This window comes from Drosophila miranda, chromosome 3 (assembly GCF_003369915.1).
Source record: "Drosophila miranda strain MSH22 chromosome 3, D.miranda_PacBio2.1, whole genome shotgun sequence".
Classification (NCBI taxonomy): domain Eukaryota; kingdom Metazoa; phylum Arthropoda; class Insecta; order Diptera; family Drosophilidae; genus Drosophila; species Drosophila miranda.
This window is the reverse complement of record NC_046676.1, coordinates 2,465,744-2,493,129: the sequence shown is the minus strand read 5'-3', so window position 1 is coordinate 2,493,129 and position 27,386 is coordinate 2,465,744. Positions and strand designations below refer to the sequence as shown.

Genomic DNA, 27,386 nt, shown 5'->3' with positions numbered 1-27,386 from the left:
CTTTTTGTTATTAGGGTAATCCCTAGCTAGCAGTTATTAAATAAATAAATCTATGAGGCAATCCCCCATTACCTGAGTACCCTAACATATCACATAGCACAATTCACCCATAACCTATCGCAATATCATTCCTTATCTATATTCTTGTACGACGCCAAAAATCCTTAAAACCAATTATATCCTGCCCCAGCCGCCATGATGTTAAATGAAAAATAATGAGCTGTGTTCCAAAAGCTTCGAGGACGTTGCAGTTTTGTCCAGTCGTTGGACAAACAAGGTTGCTGCAGACATTCTGTCAAATCCATGAATATTAAAACCGGTTCTTCATGTTGCTCCACCGCAGATAAGATAATGGAGTCTTTTATGTACATTTTCTTGTTGTTTTTTATACCCGATACTCAAAATGAGTATTGGGGTATATTAGATTTGTGGTAAAAGTGGATGTGTGTAACGTCCAGAAGGAATCGTTTCCGACCCCATAAAGTATATATATTCTTGATCAGCATCAATAGCCGAGTCGATTGAGCCCTGTCTGTCTGTCCGTCTGTCCGTCCGTCCGTCTGTCCGTCCCCTTCAGCGCCTAGTGCTCAAAGACTATAAGAGCTAGAGCAACGATGTTTTGGATCCAGACTTCTGTGATATGTCACTGCTACAAAAATATTTCAAAACTTCGCCCCGCCCACTTCCGCCCCCACAAAGGACGAAAATCTGTGGCATCCACATTTTTAAAGATACGATAAAACCAAAAACGCAGAATCGTAGAGGATGACTATATGTTTTAGAATGTAAGATCTCAACCAGATCGTATAATTATTATAGCCAGAATCAAGAAAACAATTTCATTCTTTCTCGCTCTGTCTCTCTCTAACACACAGGTTTCATGGTCGGTTTTGCCAATTGCAAAATATGAGTTCAAGGATCTCAGAACCTATAAGAGCCAGAGCAACCAAATTTGGTTCTTCTCTTAGATCTCACTATAAAACGTATATCTCAGAATTTCGCCCCACCCCCTTCCGCCCACACAAAGGACGAAAATCTGTTGCATCCACAATATTGCACATTTGAGAAAACTAAAAACGCAGAATCATAGATAATGACCATATCTATCAGATTGCTGAATCTGGACCAGATCAGATAATTTTTATAGCCAAAAGGAACAAATTAATTTGCACTGGCTTCGCAGCGCCCGACGTCACGCTCAGACTGATTTTCTGTCTCTCTCGCACGCACTCTTTTTCGTGTCGTTTGATATTAGCGGCGTCTGCCGGAGGAGAGCCATACTGACTTAGTATCGGGTATAACTGTAGAGTTGCGGTGTCGGCAGCAACTCACAACGTTCCCCCTCGTTTTTTAATTCATTTTGTTTGTCTTCTAAACTTTGGTTTCTTTCCTTTATTTAAAGACAAATCAGCTGTTCTAATAACGCTTTAACCTACGGTTGCCAATGTAAACGCCTATTCTGCGATGTTCCGTTTCGATAAGAAACAAACGGCACTGTAACTGGGCTATCAGTCTCACTCGTTACTCCAACAAATTACCATTCGGCTATTATATCTCGATCACTTCGCCAGAGGGTCGGAACTACACGAGGAAGAGTGTGTGGGAGAGAGAGATTTTTATGAGTCTCTGTTTTTGTCTTTCTCGTATCTTCAAAATTGTGGTTTTTTCAGATTATTGCCAATTGGGGGTAGTGGCAATTTTGGAAAACGAGCTAGATTCTATGTGATATCACACAGTAAGCCTTCCTAGATGTTACATACATATGTACATATGTACATCTACGCGAACTGTTTAATTTGTAAGTATTCTGCGGTTTTCCGAAACTAAATAATGACCCTGCAACATATCAGACCACCTTTAATATAATTGATCCTGGTTACAAACAAGAAAATGCGCATATGTATATATGTAGATGTGTACATATTTAAGTTCAGACACACAAAACCAAAACAAAAAGCTTTATTTTTACATATGTATGTATAAAATGATATATAAAGGAATAGACATATAAGAAAATAAATTTACATACAGTGGCTCATAGCTTAAATGGACCAGAACACTTTTCACACTTAAAAGTGTTATAACTTCTAAACCACCTAACCTACCACTAAAAATAAAATGTACATTTGATTTTTAGTTGGTTTAGAAGTTATAGCACTTTTGAGAGTTAAAACGTGCTCTGGTTCATTTAAGCTATGAGCCACTGTACATATGTATGTATGTATATGAATGCAAATTTACATGCATTTACAGACATATAAATATGGAAACATAAATATTTGTATATTTTCTTTATATATATATATATATATATATATATATATAAATGTATATATGTACATATATGTATGTACATACATTGCAAACAGATATAAATCTTCCTTTTGATGAATGAAGACGGCACTGTGCGTTTTATTGATGTTTGTTTATGTCCACCCGCTATTTACATACGTATGCATATATGTACATACATACATATGTACATAAGCAGACACAGATTTTTCTTAATTTTGTAGTATTTATGTACATGCATATATCTCATATTATTTTCGTTATATATGTATGTATGTACATATGTAGATGACAAACATATATAAATATTGAATTTCATATAAACGTATGCAAATTTATTTAGTTAAGAATCATCAATTAAAAGGAAACAGCGGAGCTGATTCTACAAATTTTCGTTTACAACAGAAATAGGCTGAAACGCATGTGCGTACACATAAACGCACAGGGTAAATATGTACATACATATGTACATATGAATGTGCAGAAGTATTTACATATGTGTATACATAATTGATGATCCAAAAATTATTAAAATAAGCGCAACATAAAACACATAGTTACATATGTATGTATGTATATGTATGCATATGCACAATATATGTATTAGACCCTGCTGATTATACATGCATGTAGATACATACATATGTATGTTTACATCCAGTGTAACAAAAATCCTGCACTTTTATCTAAATATGTATGAACATTAATATTATATAAATACATATATACGTATGTGTGCATAAAAACTGAATAGTACCGAACATATGTACATACATATGTAGGTATTAATTTTTAATGAAATGTTTCACTAATTGGATGCTTGCAGCTTGCTTCGGACGTACATTTTTAACTATGCATAAATGAATGGGTTTGTAAAAATAATGAAAATTGGTTTGTTTGTGTACATACATATAGACACTGAAATAAGCTATTTCTCCAGCATAATCATAATTTGAAGTATATTGCACTCGTTATATTCATACATGAGCACACACATAGTCATAGACATACACAACAAAACGAGAACTGGATTTGTAAAAAGTATGTATATATGTAAGTATGTATGTATGTAATCAACCACAACCGTATGAAGCACGAAGGAATCTTGGATGAATAAAGCACACGACGAGGACCGGAGGAGAGTCCACCCTCAACGCAAGTTCGAACACAACACACAACTCGTTCGGCATTGAAGTCTTTCGTGGTATCCAAACACAGGCAGGGTCGAAATGTTGCTGTAAAACCAACCACCACCAGTTGAAAGAAAGTTTGTTATACCCGGCACTCGCAGAGTTTAGGGCTATATTAGTTTTGTGGTGAATGTCTCTGTGTGTTACGCCCAGAAGGAAGAGTTTCCGATCCCACGAAGTATGTACATATACATATGTAGCTATGTCTGTCTGTCCGTCAGTCCCGATGAGTGCCTAAATCTCAGAGACTATACGAGCTATAGCAATCAAATTTTGTATACAGACTCCTGTGATATTACACTGTTACAAGTGTATTTTAAAAATTTTCCACGCCCCTTTCGACACCCCAAAGGACGAAAATCTGTGGCATCTGCAATTTTGAATACAAAAAACACTGGAGTACCAGGTATACAAGTAGAGCCGCGGCCCTTTCTGCAGCTGACAACGTTTACGCTCGCTTTTCCCGTTGTGCAACATGTTGCAGGCGGCTCTGTTGGTACATTGACTATGATCTTTGAAAGTAATGACGTATAAATATATGTATGTACGTATATGTATATGTATAAGTATATGTCTACGTACAACAAAAATCGAAGCACTAAGACGGTATTATTATTTTGACCAGATGTTTTAATTTCTAATAAATGTTTAAAAGATAGAATCATTCCATCGGTTTTATTACATTTTTCATTACATCTGCCAGGAGTTTCGGTATTTTGTATTTGTATTTAGCTCTTGGGACGTTAGGACGTTTCACATACATATGTATGTAGTTAATTATATGGCTTGAAAGCATATGTACATATGTATTTATGTGAACTACTTGTGACTATCGCATTAACATAGAGTAGATACTATAGCGTTAGGAATTTACATATGTATGTACAATGTAAGAATATGTGAAATACGCAGGACTAAACTGGGAATCTGTTGTTCTATTCAAGCTCTCCATGAATCCACAGTATTCATAAAATCACAGCTATGCCGTTGCTTCTTTAATGCTTTCGATCAATACAAATCCTGCCTTCAGTCAGACTCCAATCCCTTAAAACCAATTGCGAGCACTGCGGATTAAAATAAGCTAGTGTGGTTCGCAGTCTCGGAAATGATTTCGTGATGCCCTTTTCCGGAAAAAACTGTTTTTTTTTTAAACTGCTTCAGACATCTGGATCTATAGATATCTATTATCTGGATATCTATTCTGCTTTAAGTTTGATTTGATATCTTTCTGTCTGTTTTGTTGTAAATTTGATCCAATTTCAACAATGTGGTATCGCATGTATACATGCTTACTGATATCGATAGTGTTACCGATACTCGTATGGCATCAGAGCGTCACTTTTGTGCCCTTCTCCAAAAACATATGAGCAAGTCAGCCTTTTATTTATTTTTTTTTCAAATAGTAAAAGATTTAAGGAACTGGATGTGTCGCGACGAAGGTGATGCAAATAAAACATATTGCTAATACTGAAAATGGAGTAAAAATTGCAGAGATGCCCACAAGAAATGTGCAGAATGCATTGCAAATAAAATTAAATATTCAGCCTGTTGAAACCAATTAAGTTTGTCGCCAGGAAGTAAGGCTAGCAATGTGTATTGCCCAGCATGCATAAGAGAGGTATGCAATAGCTACTTCGGCGGCACTAATATCAATTACACCGGACAAAATGCACTAACGTAAATAAGACCACTTCAACGAGGATCTGCGAAATGATACTGGCGATGAAAAATAAAGTCTTTTAATTGATTCAGCGTTTTTTTCTCAGATTATAAGTAAGAAAAATTACATAAGTCTAATTATAATGATAACAAATTAATTTATATTGTTAAAATATTTTTATTAACTCTGAAATTAAATTAAAAATTGACTTCTAACAGAGTTATCTCAACTAGAAATATCAATCCAAAATGTAACTGGTAATGCTAATGTTATGGTGGGTAAAAAGAGATTAGTGGTGTCTATGCTTAGTTAAAAAGTCCATGCCGTCGCTAATTTTAATTAGGCGCGTTTTGTCATTCCGTGCAGTTGGCGGTAAATTCTGCTTGTAAGAAGAATTATCCACACTTGATTAAATTTTTTGTAAGCGAGTCGTACGCATGGTTCAGCAAAAGCTTCAGTAGGCAAATTGCTTATAATGATGAGGTAAAGTGAACTTCATTAATTCATTTACCAGATAAAATAGTAGTGAATATTTGCCCTCTCAAAAACCCTAGGTTTGCGACAATCGCTAGATTTCAATTAATCATGCAGTCAAATGAATTTTACACCAATGGATTGAGCTGAAAATGCATTTCAATGCTTCTGCATTAACAGAACATTTCCACAAAGCTTCAATTTTTTGGGTTTTGTAGAAAGATATTAACTATTTATATTTGATATTTTTGTTCGTTAATCAATCAGCTGCTTTGCATGTCGCTCCAGTTGAGCACCGAGATCTTAGGAACTATAAAAGCTAGAGCAACAAATTTGTTCTTATTGAGGTCTTATTGTTGTTCTTTATAAATTACACAGCCCCACAAAAAAAGTGTCGTGCGTGGTTGACTAGAGTATATTCTAGTATACTACTAAAATTATGTTTGAATTTTTGAATCAAATTCTTTACAGTTATACATTTCGCATATAAATTGAAAGTCCAGATTTGGAGCTTCAACAGCTAATCTTGACCGAAACCAACTCTACATTAACACCCGATATTTTGTCAGTTAATATTAAACGACACGACAAAGAGTGCGTGCGAGAGAGCCAGAAAATCAGTCTGAGCGTGTCGTCGGGCGCTGCGTAGCCACTGCAAATTGATTTGTTCCTTTTGGCTATAAAAATGATCCGATCTAATCCAGATTCGGCAACCTGATAGATATGGTCATTCTCTATGATTGTGCGTTTTTTCGTTTCATCAATATTGTGGATGCAACTGATTTTCGTCCTTTGTGGGCGGAAGGGGATGGGGCGAAATTCTGACATATACTTGTTATAGTGAGATCTAACAGGAGTGTGGATACCAAATTTGGTTACTCTAGCGTTAATAGTCTCTGAGATTTGTGGATACCCCCAGATTTTCGTCCATTGCTTGGGCGGAAGGGTGTGTGACGAAATTTTGAAATAAACTTGTCAAGGTCCGATATCACAGAAGTCTGGATACAAAATTTCGTTGCTCTAACTCTTATAGTCTCTGAACACTAGGCACTCATAGGGACGGGCAGACGGACGGACGGACAGACAGACATGGCTTAATCGACTCGGCTATTGATGCTGATCAAGAATATATATACATTATGGGGTCGGAAACGATTCCTTCTGGATGTTACACACATCCCCTTTCACCACAAATCTAATATACCCCTCTACTCATTTTGACTATCGGGTATGAATAGAAACGTCGCGCAAATATTTTTCTTCTCGAGTTGTCAACTTAAACTCCTCTTGAAAAATATACATTGTTAAGGTATAAATCGCCTTATGCATCCAGCGTGGATGGTACATTTGTTGCAACCTACTGGTAACTCAGACCAAACCTATACTTGGTTTGTTCAATGGTGCTCCAGTGATCTTTAAATCTGGCAAAGAGTGGAACTTTTGTACCTGATGTAGCTTCGGCACATGACTAAAATGCTGCCCGTAAATATATTTCATTTATGTGATGTCGGCACGGAAGGTATAAGAGTTTTTGGTCTAATAGTTTCTCTAGGCGGAATGTAGCGCCGTTAAGTCGTTCAGAATTGGACGCAACTGTATCAAAACAGGCTTATTTTTCAACTTTCTTTTTATCAACTATTCCCCATTTTGTTCCCCTTTCCGACAGCATTATGGGTAGACGAGGTTGGCAACTCGATAATTTAGTCACATTAGTGCACATTAGTCTGAAAAGTTGAATGTTAACTATTTATTGTTGGCTTAAATATTAAGAAGTCGCGATTAAATTTTGGGAGCTGAATTAGTATATTATAATATTCTAAATCACAAAAAAAATTCAATCCGATCAGAGCGATATATGTATAGTATAGCTGCCATAGGAACCATTGGCCAAATATCGTATTTTTGAACTTTGACCTCAAGTCGGCACCTCTAAACATTGTCGAATCGGGCTTTTCGCCCATACAAATAAGAGCAAGCTCAATGTACTTACATACATATGTATATACATTTTTATACCCGGTACTTAAGAAGTATTTGGGTATTTTTCCAAATTCTGTTTTTACACGGTATTGGTTCCTAAAAAACCGTGTAAAATAGACATTAATGGTGCTCATCCCATAATTTTTCCGAACAATATGTAGAAGATTGCCCAGTTGAATTCTCTTTGGTGCGGCGCCTTTGTTGCAGAACGAATACTAGAGCAGCAGTTGTATCTGCCCCGGTCGAAATTAACGGAAGTATTTCGGGACTCCCGAAAATACGCAGTACTATCATGAAAAATCTTTATTGCGGATTTTCCATCTATGCAGTCCATTTATTTATTGGCAAAATAAATAATCATAAAAAAAGAAAGCAAATACATTACAGTGCCAATTTCTGGTCTCTGCATTTTGTATTATGTCTGTTGTTTTTTTTTTTTAGTCTTTAACAACTTACAATTCGAAGTAAAATTTGAAATATGTCTAGGCGCGAAATATTTTTGCCATTCATCGATTTTAAGGGCTGTATTTGAAAACCATCGGCTGAATATCACATAGAAACGTGCGCTTTATGAACATCTCATATGGATGGTGCGATAACTGGAAATTTTCGGAACGGCAAAACCTTACGGACTATCCCAGAAATGGATGGTAGATGGTCGCCTGTTGGAGTAGGCTATTACGAACCATCACAAAAATGGATGCTGGATGGTGCCCAGTGTGATAAGGCTATGAACATCAATTTGAGTGTGTGTTACAGTCAACAATGTCATTGGGACGTCGAACATAAAAAGCAAGGAAAATACTGAATTTTTTAGGTTATATGAAAATTTGTTGGAAACTGAAGAGAGTTGATGGAGAATATTTGTAATGATAATGAAGATTATACCCGTCAAAAATTCAACTGCATTTTGCCAATAACAATAATTGCCCAATAATATCTGAAAAATCGATTTCAAACAGTGAACATGCACATTATTGTGTACATACACAGTATATATAATATACATATATGTATATATAATTTATTAATCAGAGCTTAGCTAAACCGTTAATAAATAGTTAATATTTTCCGCACTTAGAGAGCATCTTTTTCATTAACATAGGCAAGTGATTGTTGCCATAAGTTCCACACTGACAACAACTTATACATAGACAAAAGTAACTTTTATCGTTCGCTCGTAACAAAATGCTCATTGAATAACAGTAATAAAAGAAAAGTGTAAAGAGCGAGTTAAGCAAAAACAGATTTGATCTGACTGTTTAAGAATGTGTCCGTAGATAAAGTTTTTTTTTTGACACCCTGAAAGGGTCAACCATTATATTGTATACGAGGTCTGGTCAAAAGTTATGAGGCAAAAGCAAAATGGTGCCCACAACCGGCACACTGCCCCTACCCTAATTCTCGTTTTGTCATATATCAGGCAGACGACGTTTTTCACTTACTTTTGCGGATTACGTTGTAAGCCAAAACCTTTCGTTTTCGTTTTAAGGTGCTGCAGTAAAATGACTTTTATTTTCTCAATTGCTTGCACGACGGTAGAAATTACGTGATTTCAGAGTAAATCGGAAACCTTTTGTGAAAGTGAAAAACGAAGCCTGGCCGAATATTGATAATTGAAATGGTAGGACAAACGCTTCCGTCATTCCACGCTCATCGTAATCACATTCAATACATGCTTTGAAGGGACATCATTCGGAGCAACGAAAATGGTTTGCCGGCTTATCTACTAGTATGCGCATTTATTCTTGATTAGCATCAACATACGAGTCTGTCTTGTTTGTCGCCTTTTTCTCAGAGACTATAAGAGCTAGAGCAACCAAATTTAGTACGCAGACGAAGTGTATTTCTAAATTGTTTCAATTCTCCAGCACTCCCACATAGGACAACAATCTGTGGCAACAACGATTTGGATGATATGAAAAAACCGAAAACTCCAGTGTACGGCTCCTGTCGAAGTGAGACCGGATCTAATAAGAATGCATAGTAATCTCTCTGGGAATGCGGGATAGGTTGAGATGAAGATTCAGGTCCCAGCCCCCCCATGACAGGGGATATCTTATCTTCGTTGTCCTGAAATGTAACTTACTTGAGATTGTAGCACCTTATCACTAAAAATAGCCTGTCATTGTTTCACTCCTGTTACACCCGATACTCAAAATGAGCATAGGGGTATATTAGCGGTGAAAGTGGATGTGTGTAAAGCGCAGAAGGAAGCGTTTCCGACCCCATAAAGTATATATATTCTTGATCAGTATCAATAGCCGAGTCGATTGAGCCCTGTCTGTCTGCCCGTCCCTATCAGCGCCTAGTGCTCAGAGACTATAAGAGTTAGAGCAACGAAATTTGATATCCAGACTTCTGTGATATGTCACTGTTACAAGTGTATTTCAAAACTTCGCCCCGCCCACTTCCGCCTCCACAAAGGACGAAAGTCTGTGGCAGCCACAATCCACAAAGATACGAGAAAACCGAAAACGCAGAATCGTAGAGAATGACTATCTTCTGGACTGCAGAGGCTGAAACAGATCGTATAATTATTATAGCTAGAACGATGAAAACAATTTCGTTCTTTCGCTCTGTCTCTTTCTAACACACGTTTCATGGTCTGCTTTGCCTATTACAAAAAGTGAGCGCCTAGATTTCAGAGACTATAAGAGCTAGAGCAACCAATTTTGGTATACACAATCCTGTGATATCGAACCTGCAAAAGTGTACTTTAAAATTTCGCCCCACCCCTTTCCACCCCACAGATCTCAGAGACTATTACGGCTAGAGCAACAAAATGTAGTATCCACACTTCTGTTCGATCTCATTGTTACATGTGTATTTCGAAATTTCGCCCTGCGGCATCCACATTTTTGAAAATACGAGAAAATTAAAAACGCACAATCATAGAAAACTACCATATCTGCCAGTTTGCCGAATCTGGATCAGATCGGATAATTTGTATAGCCAAAAGGAACAAATCAATTTGCAGTAGCTGCGCAGCGCGCGAAGACACGTTCAGGCTACTGTCTCTCTCGCACACACTTTTTGTCGCTCAATGTTCGCGTCGTCTGCCGGGGGAGAGCTATACTGACTAAGTATCGGGTATAATAGTAGAGTTGCGGTCGGTATTAGGTAAAGCAAGTTTACAAATCTTTCGCACTTTTGCTGCTGCGAACAGATTCTGTATCTGTGTCGCTGTTGTACGAGTTGTATCTGTATTCGTAATTGTTGCCATTTCATATTACGTCTTTGTGTGGTTGTTGTTATTGTTTCCTTCTTTGTCCTTAGAGTATCAGGAATTCGCACAATACACTTTTCCAATGCGATATAAAAAAAAATAAACCGAAAGAAATACCTAGCAGAAAAACAAATTGGTCGCACTCGGAAAATTAATTATATAAATAAAAAGTCCCAGAAACATAACAATTTACATTTTTTATTACAGTTCTGACTTTTAGCGTACAAGTGACTGTCATATATAACTCTTTTTGTGAGAAATCAGGATAGTCTCCTTTATAATGTTGTTAACCGTTTTTAATTGTATTTAAAGCTTAATAACATTTTTGTGCAACTTATTAAAATAAAAAACTTAAATACATACATCGAATTAAATGCATTCAACGCACCCATTAAAATCAGAAATTTCTATCTTAGACAACAAAACGATCTAGATGATTTGGAGTGCGAGACCTTTCGCCAAGAACTTGTTAATCAACTGTGTTGTTACCGCTATCGTCTTTAATGTGGTTCTCCATCAGTAACGGGTTTGGTTTCATTGAATGTTCTAATGACACAACCGGTTTTACTCGCCGAGATATTCCTTTTTTTCCCTGCGAGTAAATAATTAAATTAGTTCAACATTTAAAACTAACGAAAAAATCGTACCAATCGTGCCTTCTTGCACTTGGATTCCATAATTAGGTTATTTGCTACCTGAAACAGTTTCTCCGCACGCAATATTAAAACGTTAGTCAATCGACTACACTGTGCTGCCATTTTCACTTGCTCTTCAATACTATTTTTGTTTGTCGGATGTATAAATCGTGGCGGAAAGAAAGATGGAGCAATAATCGTGGACACGTTATGTAGATTCATTTTGTTTATATCTTTAAGTTCAGTTATATAATTTAAAAAGCGTAGGAGCGAACGCAGGGTGTTGCGGTTTTCGTGTGGTAGGAGTTGGCAAACAATCGATAAGGCTCTTTTTTGATCCATCGACGGAAGTTTGTGACATTGGTAAAATAGCTGAATCAATTCATTGGTAAGCAACGGCTGAGGAAGCTCTCGCAGCCAACGTTTAAGAAGAGCGCTGAGTTCATGAACTGTAGCAGTAACAAGAAGTTGGGAAATTTTTCCTGGCTTTTGATAAAAGCTTGATTCCAATTCGTTGTAAAGTATTTCAGTCTGTAATATATAGATGGTATGTGTAAATATTACTTATATAACGTATACAGAATTTCCGGAATCACCTTATTTTTGTGCCCAGCTATTCGTAGTATACCCTCTTCCCTGGCGCCCCGCCTTATAAGTTCGTCGAGCAAATTTTCTAAAAACAGTGGAACTAATGTCGAATCCTTGCCGGTGACTTGCTGATCACGACGTATAAGAGCGTTCAGGGATACTCCAAATAGACTACCCTCCTCTTTACGACGACGTTTAAATGGCTTTCGTTTATCTAAGGACACCTGGTTGCGATCGAATATTGTGGCCAACTCTAACCAAAAAATAGGTTGAAGGCGTTTAAGATCGGTCTCACTTATCGAATCGATATCTGAGCAACATTTTAAATCAACATCATAACTATCTAATGTTTCCTCTCCATCTGGACTAGAGGTATCGCGACAAATACTTTCGAAGCTTAGACCTTCCCGCGAAGGCGGAGAATTTTGAACACTGAGAGATTTCACATGCACCTGGTCAATAATTTTCTTTGAGGAGGTATTCGTAATCAAGGTGCACTCGTCGCTAGAATCTCCGGAAGATGTGTTTTCACTTTGCGAGTCCCGAAGTAGATGTCCTCGAGAGCGCCTAATAAGTTTAAGGAATAAGTGATAACAATTGAATGCTTTTACAACAACTTACCCAACCGAGCAAGATGGATCCGAACCGGATCGATTTCGTGGTAAGTGAATAGTGCCAATCCGCGAATAACCAAGTAACTCAACGCCGTCAGCCGAATGCATAGGTATGTCACAGCGTACGTGTGATCCGCGGAATATATCAGTAGATGTAGAACTTTTAAGCGGCGCACTTGGTGTTCGTCTCAACTTCTGCTTTAAGTGTTTTGCCACATATGGTTGAACCATTTCGTTGCCACCGTTGTTTTCAAAAACACTTACAAAGCTTGGGCTAAAAAAAATGTCAACAGAACTGAATGTAAAAACATTCCATTATTTAACTTACATAGATGCGTTTCCCCAAACCTCCTCGCCTTGTATGGAATCCAGTGAGTCTGGAGTTGCACTTCGAGAGCGTGTGCCCGTACTAGACTCCTTTTCATATTTTAAAATTGTACAAAGTTACATAAACTAATTTTGACAAACTTTTAAATTATATTTACATCAAAATCGCGAAATACATCACGAATATCAGGCTTTCGCTTAGATCGATTTTTTGTGCGTCCGCGTACAGTTTGATTCAAAGCCCGAACGCGTTGTTTAATGACGTCAGCATGTGGTTTTGAAAGTGTAGCGAGTACATGCTCAAGTTCCGTAGTGCGTAGTTCCAGTCCCTGTGTGTAAATAAAAGATAAATATATTACACTATTTAACAAAATTTAACTTTTTTCGACGCTGTGAATCAAACCGACTTTTTTGTATATAGATTTAAGGCTTTAAAATGGTTTAAAAATTGTTGTTTAAGTAGTTTCTTTACAAAAATTTTACAATCTGTTATTATTACGGTTTTTGTTAGTAGTGTAGTTGTATTAAGGCGGTAGCTGGGAGGGGGAGATAAAAACCCCGCCTAAAATTTTGACTTTGAAAACTCGGGAAAAGTCGAAATAAATGGATCCCTTGTGTTCTTATTGTATAGGTGCACTAATTGGGCGTCGTTTAAAGTATGGTTTGTAAAAATCTATAGATAAACGAATAAGGTGGATATGGATAAACTAATCGTTGAAAAAAATACATTTTAATCTATTTTAAAAGTCACAAATCTATCAAAAAAGTCTGTTTGAGCGTCAATGTCGTGTTGAGCAGTGTTGTTAAAGAGAGACTAAGAACATATAATTTATTATTTTTTTACATTTATGTGGTTTAAACTTGACTTAAATTAAATTTTAAAGAGGCATGGGGGCACTTAATATTGTGCCATAATCTTATATTTAGTATTCTTGATCTGCATCAATAGCACATATTTGTCTAATAACACATCTTTAAGAAACTAAGGAGCTTGAGTAGCTAGATTTTATGTGCTTCTGTGTGCCATAATATCCCAAAGTAACTGAGTCAATTTTGTTTCACAATTTTGAAGAAACGAGTACTTCGTTGGTAAGAAAAGAAAGAGAGAGATGTAAGGGACGTACACATAGAATATTTGTCATTTAGTGGAAACAGGTCTTTAAAAAGACCTGGAGTAGGTAAGGTAAAAAAAAAATAAAATTTTCTTTTGCTACCGACAGAGTAAGGAAACGCTCAATGCATACCTAAAATGTGTAAAAATCATAGCTCGCAAATAACTGTTGACACTTTCGGCGTGTCTGATAAAAACCTCTCATTGACGGACACATTGAGAAAATGGACTGAAAAGACCCGATCAAATCTGTTTTTGCTCAACTCGCTCTTCGCTCAAGCAAAGACCGATTTTTTCACTTCTCTTTTGTTCCTGTTTTTCACTGAGCATCTTGTCGCGAGTGAACGAACAAAGTGTCTTTTGCGTATGTATGCGTGCTTGTACGTGTGATGCTTATGGCAACTATCAATTTTTGTGAATTCTATACGGTTTGACTTTTGGAGCTTAAAATGAATCGTGAAAAGCAAAACGAAAATGTTCGTTTGCCAATTTTGCAAATAAATATACATATTACAACACAATAGCCCAAAATATGCGGAAAACATGAATAAATAAACATATACACGAAAAAAAAACTAAAAACACTTTACTCAGACACTTTTTTGGTTCTGCTCATCTAAAGACACTTTTGCTGTGAGCGCTTGACCAAAGTGTCTTTCTAAGTTGTTATTGTGAGACACGATCGTGTGTCGGGCTCACCCGAAAACCCGAAACACATAACACAAGCGAAGAGACAAAAAGTGTTCTGCTCAGTGAGAGACCGTGTCTTCGTGGTCTTTTTCGGTTTTGTCAGTGACGAGACAGCAAAGGGAAAAAGTGTTGACCGTCGTTTGCGAGCTATGGTAAAAATACGTATGCAGGACTGCCTCATGACTTCGAACTCCCAGAGCCGAACTGAGATATTCCCAAAGCCGAAGGCTTTTTAAACGTTTTAAATTTACTTAAGAGTTTAATAAACAAATTTGTAAAAAAAAAATATTTTATAGTAAAAAACACCATTAAAAGTATTTTATCGATAAAAAACGAGGGGGAACGTTGTGAGTTGCTGCGGCGACCGCAACTCTATATTTATACCCAATACATAGTCAGTATGGGTACATTAAGCGACAATGTGTGCGTGCGGGAGAGACAGAAAACGTGTCTCAACATGTCGTCAGGCGCTGCGTAGCCACTGCAAATTAATTTGTTCCTTTTGGCTATAAAAATTATCCCATCTGATCCAGACTCAGCAATCTCATAGATACGGTCATTCTATATGATTGTGCGTTTTTAGTTTTCTCATATCTTCAATATTGTGGATGCCACAGATTTTCGTCCTTTTTGGGGGCGGAAGGGGTTGGGGCGAAATTTTGAAACAAACTCGTCAAGTTCCGATATCACAGGAGTGTAAATCAAAAATTTGTTAGCTCTAGCTCTTATAGTCTCTGAGATCTAGGCGCTAATGTTTTGCGCTAAGCAAAGCCGGCTATGATACGTGTGTGTTATAGAGAGACAGGGCGAGACAAAATTAAATTTTTTTCTTCATTCTGGCTATAATAATGATACGATCTGTTTCAGATTTTGCAGTTTAGAAGATATGATCATTCTCTACGACTCTGCGTTTTTGGTTTTCTCGTATCTTTAAAATTGTGGATGCCACAGATTTTCGTCCTTTGTGGGGGCGGAATTGTGCGGGGCGAAGTTTTGCAATATACTTGTAACAGTGACATATCACGGAACTCTGGATACAAAATTTCGTTGCTCGGCTATTGATGCTGATCAAGAATATATATACTTTATGGGGTCGGAAACGTTACCTTCTGGACGTTACACACATCCACTTTCATCACAAATCTAATATACTATAGGGGTATATTTTGTACTCATTTACTCATTTTGAGTATCGGGTATAAAAACACATAAATACATAAATTTTTTTTCTGAATTAAAAAAAGCTCTGTGCTACTTCTGTCATTGATAATATAAAATAAATCCAATTATTATTGCAAAATGCTCATTAAAACCAAATTTAAACGGTTTTGTCCACTAAAAGCTTAAGAAATTTTCTTTATTATTGAGTTCAACTTAAATCGATATAGTAAGTCTCTTGGTCTCCTTCTGATGACTCTAACCTGATGTTCCCATCCGTGCAGCAGAATTTCGTCGATTTTCTGTCCGATTTATCGTTGGGTCAGATAAATGGCATATGCCATAGCATGGGTACTTCTAAGTATTCAAAAGCAAAATCGAAGTTTTCTCTTTTAATACTCTGTGCTACAATAGTTACTTGGTAGCCATCTTGTTTCCTTTTCATTTAACCTGTTTATCAATGATCTTCCCCAAGTTTTAACTAAGTCCGAGTCCTAATGTATGCTGACGATGTCAAGCTATGTTTTTCTTATAGTGATTCCTTGTCCTCGTTATTTCTTTAATCGGATCTCGATGCTCTCAGTATTTGGTTTAAATTAACGTTCTTTCTATTCAAATTTCCAAATATTCAGGCAGGTTCCGTTTCTCACTTACTTTTGCGGATTACGTTTTCAGCCAAAACGTTTCGTTTTCGTTTTAAGGTGTTGTTGTTGTTGCCCTGGCCAATTTCTTCCGAGCCAAATTTGAGGTTGGGTTAAAATAAAATTATTTATAAAGAAAGCAAAAGTTAATTTACCCTGATATAGGTGTCAAGTTTATGTTAATGCATCAATAAGTCATCTATTTTTTATACCCGATACTCAAAATGAGTATTGGGGTATATTAGATTTGTGGTGGATGTGTGTAACGTCCAGAAGGAATCGTTTCCGACCCCATAAAGTATATATATTCTTGATCAGCATCAATAGCCGAGTCGATTGAGCCCTGTCTGTCTGTCCGTCTGTCCGTCCGTCCGTCCGTCCGTCCGTCCGTCCGTCCGTCCGTCCGTCCCCTTCAGCGCCTAGTGCTCAAAGACTATAAGAGCTAGAGCAACGATTTTTTGGATCCAGACTTCTGTGATATGTCACTGCTACAAAAATATTTCAAAACTTCGCCCCGCCCACTTCCGCCCCCACAAAGGACGAAAATCTGTGGCATCCACATTTTTAAAGATACGATAAAACCAAAAACGCAGATTCGGTGAGGATGACCATATCTTCTACAGTGCAAAATCTGAACCAGATCGAATAATGATTATAGCCAGAATCAAGAAAACAATTTCATTCTTTCTCGCTCTGTCTCTCTCTAACACACAGGTTTCATGGTCGGTTTTGTCAATTGCAAAATATGAGTTCAAGGATCTCAGAACCTATAAGAGCCAGAGCAACCAAATTTGGTATCCACACTCCTGTGATATCGGACCTTGACCGTTTCGTGTCCAAATTTCGCCACACCCCCTTCCGCCCCCGCAAAGGACGAAAATCTGGGGCATCCACAAATCTCAGAGACTATTAAGGCTAGAGTAACCAAATTTGGTATCCGCACTTCTGTTAGATCTCACTATAAAACGTATATCTCAGAATTTCGCCCCACCCCCTTCCGCCCCCACAAAGGACGAAAATCTGTTGCATCCACAATATTGCACATTCGAGAAAACTAAAAACGCAGAATCATAGATAATGACCATATCTATCAGATTGCTGAATCTGGATCAGATCAGATCATTTTTATAGCCAAAAGGAACAAATCAATTTGCACTGGCTACGCAGCCCCCGACGTCACGCTCAGACTGATTTTCTGTCTCTCTCGCACGCACTCCTTGTCGTGTCGTTTAATATTAGCGGCGTCTGCCGGAGGAGAGCCATACTGACTTAGTATCGGGTATAACTGTAGAGTTGCGGTCTCCGCAGCAACTCACAACGTTCCCCCTCGTTCTCTTTTGCAATTAAGGTTCGTATTGTTGTATAAAAAGCAGTTTACTTTACCCAATTTAAATATGTGTATTCAAAAGTAAATCGGAAAACTTTTGTGAATGTAAAAAACGGAGCCTGGCTGATTATGTCATGATCTTCCATAACAGCAAGCCTTACCTTTTTGACATTTCAATTAATAACATTCCCTTGGAACGCCTGTACAAATTTAATGATTTGGGCATTGTCTTTGCATATATTATTCACTATTTCAAATAAAGCCAAAGGAGGCCTTGGTTTTATCAAAAGATGGTATAAGGAATTTTCTGACTCTTATACCACTAAGCTTTTGTCTGGCCTATCTTATAATTAGTTGCTACGTCTGGTTTCGTCATTAACAAAAATATCAAGATATGCTCGAGTCTGTTCAAAAACAATTACTTATCTTTGCCCTCTGATTTTTACAGATTTGATGCTAATATATTGGTGTCCATGTCTTCTTAACCAACCTTACTCGCAAGAAACCACTCGATTTTATATATCCCTTTAATATTATAGCTTGAAATGGCTTGAAAATAATCCATAGATTATAGCCAGTGGTGCAGAAGTAAAGTAAATCCCTGTTATTGTTTATTCTTTGCACTGCCCACTGTGCCACATTGTAACATATATATATATATATGCATACACATATGCCTATGCAGCCGATCTCTCGCGTCTTTCTTTGTTTCTTTTGCCCTTTCTATATCTCCCTCAATCTGTCGCTTGCACTGGGGCACGGGCAATTCGGCCGCCTGCCCTTGATTTTAGTCTTGATCTAGCACTCACTTCTTTAATCTGACACAGTCTCGAACCAACCTTCAATCCGACCCCGTCTTGAATTGATAAACTTACTCGTCGCTTAATCTCGCTATCGCATCCGCACACCCAAATATACCATATAACACCAAACAACTATCGACTTATCATTAAATATATCGCAAACTACGCTGCTGAAGAAGCTCAGTAGCTCAACATTTGGTGACCCCGACGTGTTAAAACATAAACTGATTGTATCATAAAAAACATAAAATTTCGATCGTTAACAAATTTTTGTTAATTTGTGCAAGAGCAACTGCTTACGGTTGTTGCTGTGTTTACTGCAAGTCTTCCTCTTTTCGGTCATCTTCCGGCTGGAAACGTGTCGAAAGCGTTACCGATATGGATGCGAGAAACAACGGAGCAGTGACCGCTACTGGAAAAAGGGTGCCTTTCCTGAAGTGGTAAGCACTGGCACAATTGGCAATAATGAAACAGTTTGAAGTTATATTGGAGAGCTCTGCTCTATTTGACCACTTCATGCTCGTTGTAAGGCTCAAGCAGATCGAGGAGCTGCACGGCACTTTTAAAACCGTGAAAAACGAGCTCAAGCAGCTGGAATACGACGAGATTGGGAACTCCCGTGAATCACACTTGGCAAATCATAGCCGTGTTCAAATAAGATATTCGTGTCAATTTTGCCGATTGTGCTTGATGGAGCAGAGGACGAGGAATCCTATTCAACGTTGGAAAGTAGCATCGATCGATTTCATCTAAACATTACAACTTGCCTTCAAACATCATGGAGCCCCTACAGAGCTCTTCCGAACGAGCTTAACAGTCCTCTCTTTTTATAGGTGGACCTACATCTGAACATCGCCCTGGACCTCGAGCAGGGCCCTTGTTCTTCTCAATTTAGAGCCAATCGGGTGGAGGGCAGGAAACTCTAATTATCTAGTCTCAATTTCAGAAAGCCCTGCTGATCTGGCCATATCAACTTCAGCACCCGCTTTGAGTGCGCTATTCTGCTGGAGAAGCTCAGTAGCTCAACAGGTATAGTAAACTTACTTGTTCAAATGGCTTCGTCAATTCGGGGTATCCGGCAGAAACCAGCCATTCTGCCTCCATTTCACCATCTATGAAAAAAGACGATGGAATTTGAAGTAAAATGTGAATATCTTATATTCAAAACATACACACCCTCGTAATTCACTTCAGGTTCGTTGCTAGGGGAATTGGCTTGCAGTAAATACTCGTTGAGAAATTCAGAATAGTCCTGATCAGATGTATTATCCAGCGAAGTGTTACTGTTCATTATGTTCTTGATAATAGTACAATCTTTCGCTCAAAAATTAAAGGTATGCCACATTCACTGGAGTGATTAAAGTAAAGTTTTAAATTGGTTTAGGTAGATTTCAATTTACAATTTCATATAAATATATTATTACTCTATATTTTGATAATTTAACTATTTATACAACCGATTAAAGGTGTCACAAGTATACTAATAAATAAAATTATAATTAATATTAACTTGTTAATCTTTTCAAAGTAACCTTCTTGGTACTGAGATTGAGTAAAATCATATTTGATTGTTTTTTGTTTGCAAATTTTACAAACAAGTTCAACATTGTATGCACGTATATTGCATATTTATAGTATATTTTCTTAGATAAATACATAGCAGAAATTACCTATTGTTGTTCTGTTGATTTTATTTCATTTTGTTGACCAAGCAACAAAATAATCGGTAAGCAATAACAAAATATTTAATAAAAAAGATAGATAGATAAAGATTACAATTTGTACATAAGATTGAAGATATTGCAAAAGATACATACATACATATGTACATAGTTAAACAAGGAGACAACTATTAAAATTTGATACGAATTCAAAACATGTTTTGTTTAAATGCATACACAGCTTAACACATATCCATAAAAAGATGTACAAATATACATACATAAACGCTATTTCGTATTTACATATGTATATGTATGTATGTATGCATATAAGTTGATATTACAATTTCTCATTATTTAATTTTATTATGTTGCAAAGAAATAAATGTGAACATAGCATGTATGCATACACGTTAACAATCACATCTGTATGTTAAAAATCTCCACTTTAAAAAGACAAATGTAAGAAGTTTTAATCTGTCAATGTTTATGACTAATACTTAAATCGGTACGAGCATTGCATTGTTTTGCAAAAGGAATCACAAAGTATACATACATATGTACATATGTGCATATATGTACATACATTCAATTATATTTTCTAATGCATAATTATGTCAATATTTTCCTATTCGCTCCGATATATATGTATGATTTAACGACTGTCCGCAACGAAAATTCGAAATCAACTAAGCAAGTTTATGATAAAATCCACAACTTTACTAACATTCACAAATGTATATAGAAACATATGTATGCATATAAAATAGGTGTGCAAGAAATACACATATGTATGTATGCATGTGTATGCAGTGAGAGAGAGGAGCTATGTGAAAATCAGGTTTACTCTAAAACTACATGTATGTATGTATGAATCGAATTCATACACATCCAATATTATATGTAGACCCTACAAAAATTTCAAAGTCAATTTTTAATCGGTGACTGACCACCAGACTGACTTTATCTCAAATCTAGACTTGAATAAATATAGTCTACTAAAATCAAACACGCTCGCTATTTTAAACCATTCTTTGATCGAAGGAATGACCCGGATACTTGTACGGATACCTTACGGCATTGGTGAAGATCCTTGTCAGACTCAAGACAATGATCACACGGGCATTGGCTTGGCTTGGGCTAAACGGGAGGAACCAACTACAACGGCGGAGGTCGCCTCACGGATGGTGGTGGTCCAATCGGGTTGGAAAGAGTTCTCACATAGCCCTTCTTGAACATGTGGATGGGGTTAAAACAACCAACTACAACTACAATGATCAACGGTAATGGCAGCAAAAAGCTTCATCTACACTACGACTCTTCACGCAGCGCGAATATAAGGCGGTTATCAGGGACATAGCCAACGACGCCCAACACAGATCCCCGGTCATAATAGCGGGGGACTTCAGCGCCTGGACCATGACCTAGGGCAGTGCCAGGAACGCGCCCAGAGGGACAGCGTTAGGGAGGGACATCACCGTGCTGTGATGACGTGCACAGCCGCAATGCAACAAGGGGGCAACGAGCGCAACTGACTGGCTACAACGAAGCAACGCTGGATGCCGCCGGGGATGCTGAAGCTAGCGCGAGAGCCATAATCATGACCGTCAGTGCGGCATGTGGTACAGCTATGCTGCGAAGGAAGACAGGAGGAAGCACACACCGCCATGGTGGAACAAGCACATCGCCCAAGCAAGGAGGGAGTGCTGCGCAGCTCGACGCGTGTACCAGCGATCCAGAGGAACACTGCAGTTTGAGAGTAAAGCGGTGGCTTTCAAGGCCAACCGGAGAGCCCTACGAGACGAAATCAGAAGCAGCAAGGCCAAATGCTTCCAGCAGCTCTGCGAGGCGGCAGATTCAGAACCTTTAGGAGGCACATATAAATTGGTCATGGGGAAGCTCTGCAGGCAACCCACGCCCAAGTGAGGGAATTGTCGGCGCACTCTTTCCCTGGCAACCACCACTTCCGGAGGCAGACAGCGACGAGGATCAAGTCCAGGCGGCCATCACCTTCTCGGAGAGGGAGGTGCAGGAGGTTGCTGCCAAACTAAAGAACGACAAAGCGGCAGGCCCCGAGGGAATCCCCAATGCGGCCCTGAAATGCCTGGCCAGCGTCCACCCGGAAGCATTCACACGGATGTATAACCAGTGCATCCAGGAGCGGAACGTGACAATAGCATGGAAACGCTGGAGGCTTGTCCTGGTACCCAAACCAGGCAAGAACCTAGCGACCCATCGGCATACCGACCATTATGCATGCTAGATGGTCTGGGTAAGATTTTCGAGAGGCTGGTATGCAACCGACTCGAGGCTGAGCTGACACAACGACATGGCCTCTCGACGCTCCAATTTGGGTTCAGGAAGCAGAGAAGCACCACAAACTCCATACAGAAGGTCACGAGCCTGGCCAGAGAAGCCATTGCAGGAACGCGATAAACAGGAGGCACGAAGGAGTACTGCCTAGTATGTACGCTAGACGTGCGGAAGCCTTCAACTCGGCCAGCTGGAGGAGCATTCTCTATGCCCCGAGGAGTAGGGGCAAATCGCAGTACCTGATCCAGACGTTGCGAAGTTACTTCACGGGCCGTGTCCTGCTCTACGACACGGAAGATGGAGTGAAGTAGCACAAGAACAACGGTGGCGTCCCACAGGGTTCGGTCCTAGGACCGATCCTGTGGAACGCGATGTACGCTGAAATTCTGCGCCTGAATCTACCGGAAGACTGCACGCTGGTGGGCTTTGCTGACGACATCGGACTGGTCACGGTGGCAAAACACAAAAAACAGTCAGAGGACAGATGCAACGTAGCAGTTGGAAGCATAATATCCTTGTTAGCAACGAATGGACTGTCCCTGGCGGAGAAGAAGTCGGAGGCTGTGCGCATAAGTGGTGGGAAGTTGATCGAGCAGGCGTGTGTGATGGTTGGCAGCACTGCCATCATTACCAAGCCCTCCCTAAAATACCTAGGGGTAGTGCTTGACCAGCGACTCACGTTCAAGGCGCACCTTGAGCATGCAATCGCGAAAACAGCCACAGCAACAGCGGCCATTAGCAGGATGATGGCCAATACTGGAGGACCAAGACAGCGCAGCAGACAGCTCATCGCCGCAGTGGGTCAGTGCATCCTCTATGAGTCAGTTGTGTGGGCAACAGCAATAAGGGTGCCGTCATACAGCAGAGATAGCAGAGGCGCATACAGACGCTGTGGCCTCAGGGTTGCATGCTGTTTCCGGACGGTGTCAGAGGACGCCGCAATAGTAGTGGCAGGCATGGTCCCGCTGGACCTCCTTCGTACGAGCGGCAGAGCGGCATGACGGTTGGCAGTGAGCGCCGCGAGGGCAGCATAGCCCGCTGGCAACGGCGATGGGACCAAGCCGAGAAGATGGACCAGAAGACTCATTCCCCAGCTGAGACCATGGCCACAGCGGAGGAGAGGCCAGATCGATCACTATCTCGGCCAACTGCTAACGGGGCATGGCTGCTTCGAGCACTACCTATACCGCTTCAAGCATGCCGATGACCCGTACTGCAACTACTGTGGGCCAGGAGTAGATAAAGACGCCCCCGTTTTTCTCGGAAACGAGCGATACTAGAAGATACGAGCCCAGGAGTAAGTGCAGATACCCTCGCCGAGCGTGCAACACCCACTATTGTTGATATATATATTGTTTTCCCAATAAAAAACAAAAAAACACTACGACGCAGTACTCAGTCTGCTACAACAACAGCTAGCAATATTTAGCTGCAAACCAGAACATATCGACCATGTCGATATGTACTGATGGGGATAGCTGAATTCGGAGGCATGGCGAATGTGAATTCTGCAGTGGGTCCCTTCCGCTCCTGGGATTGTCTCCTTTACTATTCCTGTGAGCCACATTTGAGTGGGCACGTTGTCTTCGTCAATTGCCACCACTTTGGCTGGCTCTATGTTGGCGACCTCCTCGGACCACATACCACGATGTTGAAGGCAGATACGAAAGGCTGTAGTCGGGTCTGGGCGAGTCTAAATCTGGCGGCAGCGAAACTAGCATTTTGCCGACTAGCAGATGCATGGGAGTCAGCACCAATGAAAAACGGTGAGCCGCAGCATAGGTATTGAGCATGTGAGCTGCACCAACAAAATTCGTGGCATTGTCGCAATAAAGATTGACAAGGCTTTCAACAAACCTGGCTTAGCACAAAATAAATTTATTCGGGGGGGGGGGGCATTTAATAAGCGACCGCAAACTTGAACCAACGAGAGCTAACGGACATGAGCCCACTTGTTCTTCCAAAATAAAAAGATTTCGTTTCGTTTTTGAAGTTATGCCTGCAACTGTAATGGCCTTTTGATTGTGTTAATTTCCTTCGGAAATAAATCTTTTTGGGCAGCTTCTTCAGCTGTTAGAAATGTTGCGCCAAGCTAGTCTGCTGAAGGACTAGTAGTACACCACGTGACTCTGTTTCTTTTATTAATAAACAAGAGAATATATGTAAGTATACAATTGTTCCTACCACTTTTATATAAGATTACGAATTATCTTCAAAGGTGAAGATGGGATTCCGTTCAACATCGGCCGCTATTAGCAGCGCAGCGGCTACCTTCTTTTTCTCCAATGACGATTCTAACAAACGTAAATGAGAATTATAAGGCCAATACTTGGATTCTTGCTGTAAGAACGACGGGCCACTGAACCAAAATTGTGAATTTATGTCTTCCACTGATGATTCCTGAGATACTATGTCCTGTATCTCGAAACAACTTCATCGAAACAAATGTAGTTAACTGCGAGATATGTGTTTGCAGCCCATGCAGAACTACTTCCGAATCTGACCACAATATAACTTTTTCTACGAGACAATCGAAAATAATAATAGTTCCTCTCACAACTTTGTCAAAAGATGAGCGGCACATAGCCCTAATCTTGGAACTGTTTTTGTCTTTAAGGCTGCAACCCTTGACTTTGCCGTTAGTAAGTTAACGGAAACTTCATTTGAATGGGAACTACTAACATTGATACAACCGCCATATGCTCTCATGGATGCATCTGCAAAGCCATGTATTTTAAACCCAACCAAGGCTTAGTAGCCAAATTTCCAGCACGAATACTTTTGCATTGGTAATCCCTGGAAATAGCAGGGGGTATAAGGTCCTTAAAGAAATGAATTTGGAACATTTTCCAACTCCCGAAAACGTTTGACCAAGCTGTCGAGCGGGAAGGCTTCTTGAGCTGTGCTCACCAGAGCAAGTTATTGTAGCTTGAGGGCATTTTGACTTGCAACCACCAAAAAATAAGTGTTTTTTAAGGTTAGTGCTTCTACGCCCTGCTTTACTTTACCATTACTTAAAATATCGAAAAACGCGTCTGCACCTAAAAAAAAATCTACATTTTTTAGCTTATAAAAGACAGGATCAGCTATTGGATGGCTCTAGTTTTCTGGGAGATGCGATTTGTTTTTGATTTGATGCGGAAATTGATTTTAAGATCACAAAAACTGAGGCCATTTCAAATGGGTGTATGCGAGAGCAGATTGTTGTTTGCACAACTCGATGTGCCAATAACCTGGACTTTCTAAAGCTTAACAAGTCAATATCCTCTCGAGTCAATTCATCGGTGATAAAATTCACTTCAGAGCCGGAGTTCAGCAATACTCTGGCTGGCTGATGTTAGCTTCAGCTGCCTTTAATGTTAATGTTGGCATGATATTTGCCTTACAAAATGGACCTTTCTGATCCTTGGGCTTTAGCCACAGTCACATCGTTGATTTTCTTGGACGTTGACATGCAATGACTGCATCTTTCAAGAGGCGATGCAGTTACTGCACCGTCAAGTGGCCCGTGTGAAACCAGCAGAAGGCTGTTACGAGCGGATCCCAGGCAAAACGCAACCCTCCTCCCGTCCAACCGACCGAGGGGCGCTGCCGCATGACGCACGGTGCGTAGTCGAACCGAACGCGAACATGCAAGAAAGATAGCTATTAGACTAACATTCGAGGAAAATTAGCACTAAACTTACTGAGAAACTAAGCATGCAATCAAAATACAAATACCACTACTATTACTAATTACTAGAAAGGTGTGTAAGGATTAGTAATTTAATAAGAGGAAGAGAATTAGTGGTGGATAGAGAATTAGTGGTGGAGAGCTTTGTCTAGGCATTCCTCCACGTTGTCCAGGCATTTCAGTTATGAAGGGAGTGGTTTTATTATGCAGCGTCGCCCTCTTTCTGAGGGCTCCGTCCGCTGCCAGCATAAGTTGTTAACTGTGTATAAGAGCTGTCATATGTAACAGCGTATATTTTTTTTGCTATTTTATTTGTTTTAGTTATTACACATGAAATTGTCTCGTAACTTTATGAATGAAGACTATGATGAGGTACTAATATTTTACCACCGGTTCGCACAGTACAACAATGTATTATTGTTAAAATTCCTTATTGGGATAGATCAATTAATTCTTTAATTGAATTACTACATTGAATTCTTGAATTAGTGTTTACTAGAGCTTTGAAGAGCCAACTACCTTTATTTTTTAATTGGTTCAAGGTAGTTTCAGTCATCGAATGAATGAAGTCAATTTCGAAAATATAAACTAAATATCCAGAGCTCAAATCTACCTTGATCAATTCTTTTTCACGCTCAACCGAATCGGAATAATCGTAAGCAAATGGGATGCGTTTCTACCAAACAGGGGGATCTTCACATTCAGAATCAATTTTTTATCCACGAAAATTCCTTTCGCTGTTAATAGGATGTAAATTTCCTTCAATTCCGTTCCTGTTATTTTTCCTGGAACTGATCCTGAGTCAAAAAAAGTTTATTATTTTCCTCTAGATCTGCAATTTGCTTTCAGTGTTGCCTAAAACATTAGACAACTCTCATTTTTCCAATCAATTCTTTTCCCTTTTTATACCCGATACTCAGAATGAGTATATTTAGATTTGTGGGGAAAGCGCGTGTAACACATTTCGTATTTCAAAGGATGTCCTGTTTACTTGTTCAATGTTTTTCGCGAAATCCTGAT

General features: G+C 39.1%; 2 protein-coding genes across 5 annotated transcripts in view; both read right to left on the bottom strand.

The window, feature by feature from the left end:
• The window catches only part of LOC117188518 (protein Wnt-5-like), a 91,846-nt gene extending 88,275 nt beyond the window's left edge, over window positions 1-3,571 (bottom strand). Inside the window, exon 1 of one of the 3 annotated variants that reach the window (XM_033392521.1) lies at window positions 3,202-3,571. The gene's annotated coding sequence lies outside the window, so the exon portion shown is untranslated. The remainder of the gene's footprint in view (window positions 1-3,201) is intronic. The other 2 variants (XM_033392518.1, XM_033392520.1) reach the window with 2 other exon arrangements.
• A 7,528-nt stretch (window positions 3,572-11,099) lies between these two features.
• Window positions 11,100-21,059, bottom strand: LOC117188052 (rho GTPase-activating protein conundrum). Of its 2 annotated transcripts, XM_033391276.1 has the most exons (10): window positions 20,967-21,059; window positions 20,390-20,400; window positions 19,896-20,067; window positions 19,764-19,831; window positions 13,148-13,318; window positions 12,991-13,079; window positions 12,670-12,936; window positions 12,057-12,615; window positions 11,473-11,991; window positions 11,100-11,417 (listed from the first exon to the last, which is right to left on the bottom strand). In XM_033391276.1, exons 3-10 carry the CDS (start codon window positions 20,008-20,010, stop codon window positions 11,295-11,297), a joined length of 1,911 nt encoding a protein of 636 aa, XP_033247167.1. In that variant the 5' UTR covers window positions 20,011-20,067; window positions 20,390-20,400; window positions 20,967-21,059; the 3' UTR covers window positions 11,100-11,294. The 2 variants fall into 2 exon arrangements, with proteins under 2 accessions (XP_033247167.1, XP_033247168.1); XM_033391277.1 differs by lacking the exon at window positions 20,390-20,400.
• Between the last annotated feature and the right edge of the window lie 6,327 nt (window positions 21,060-27,386).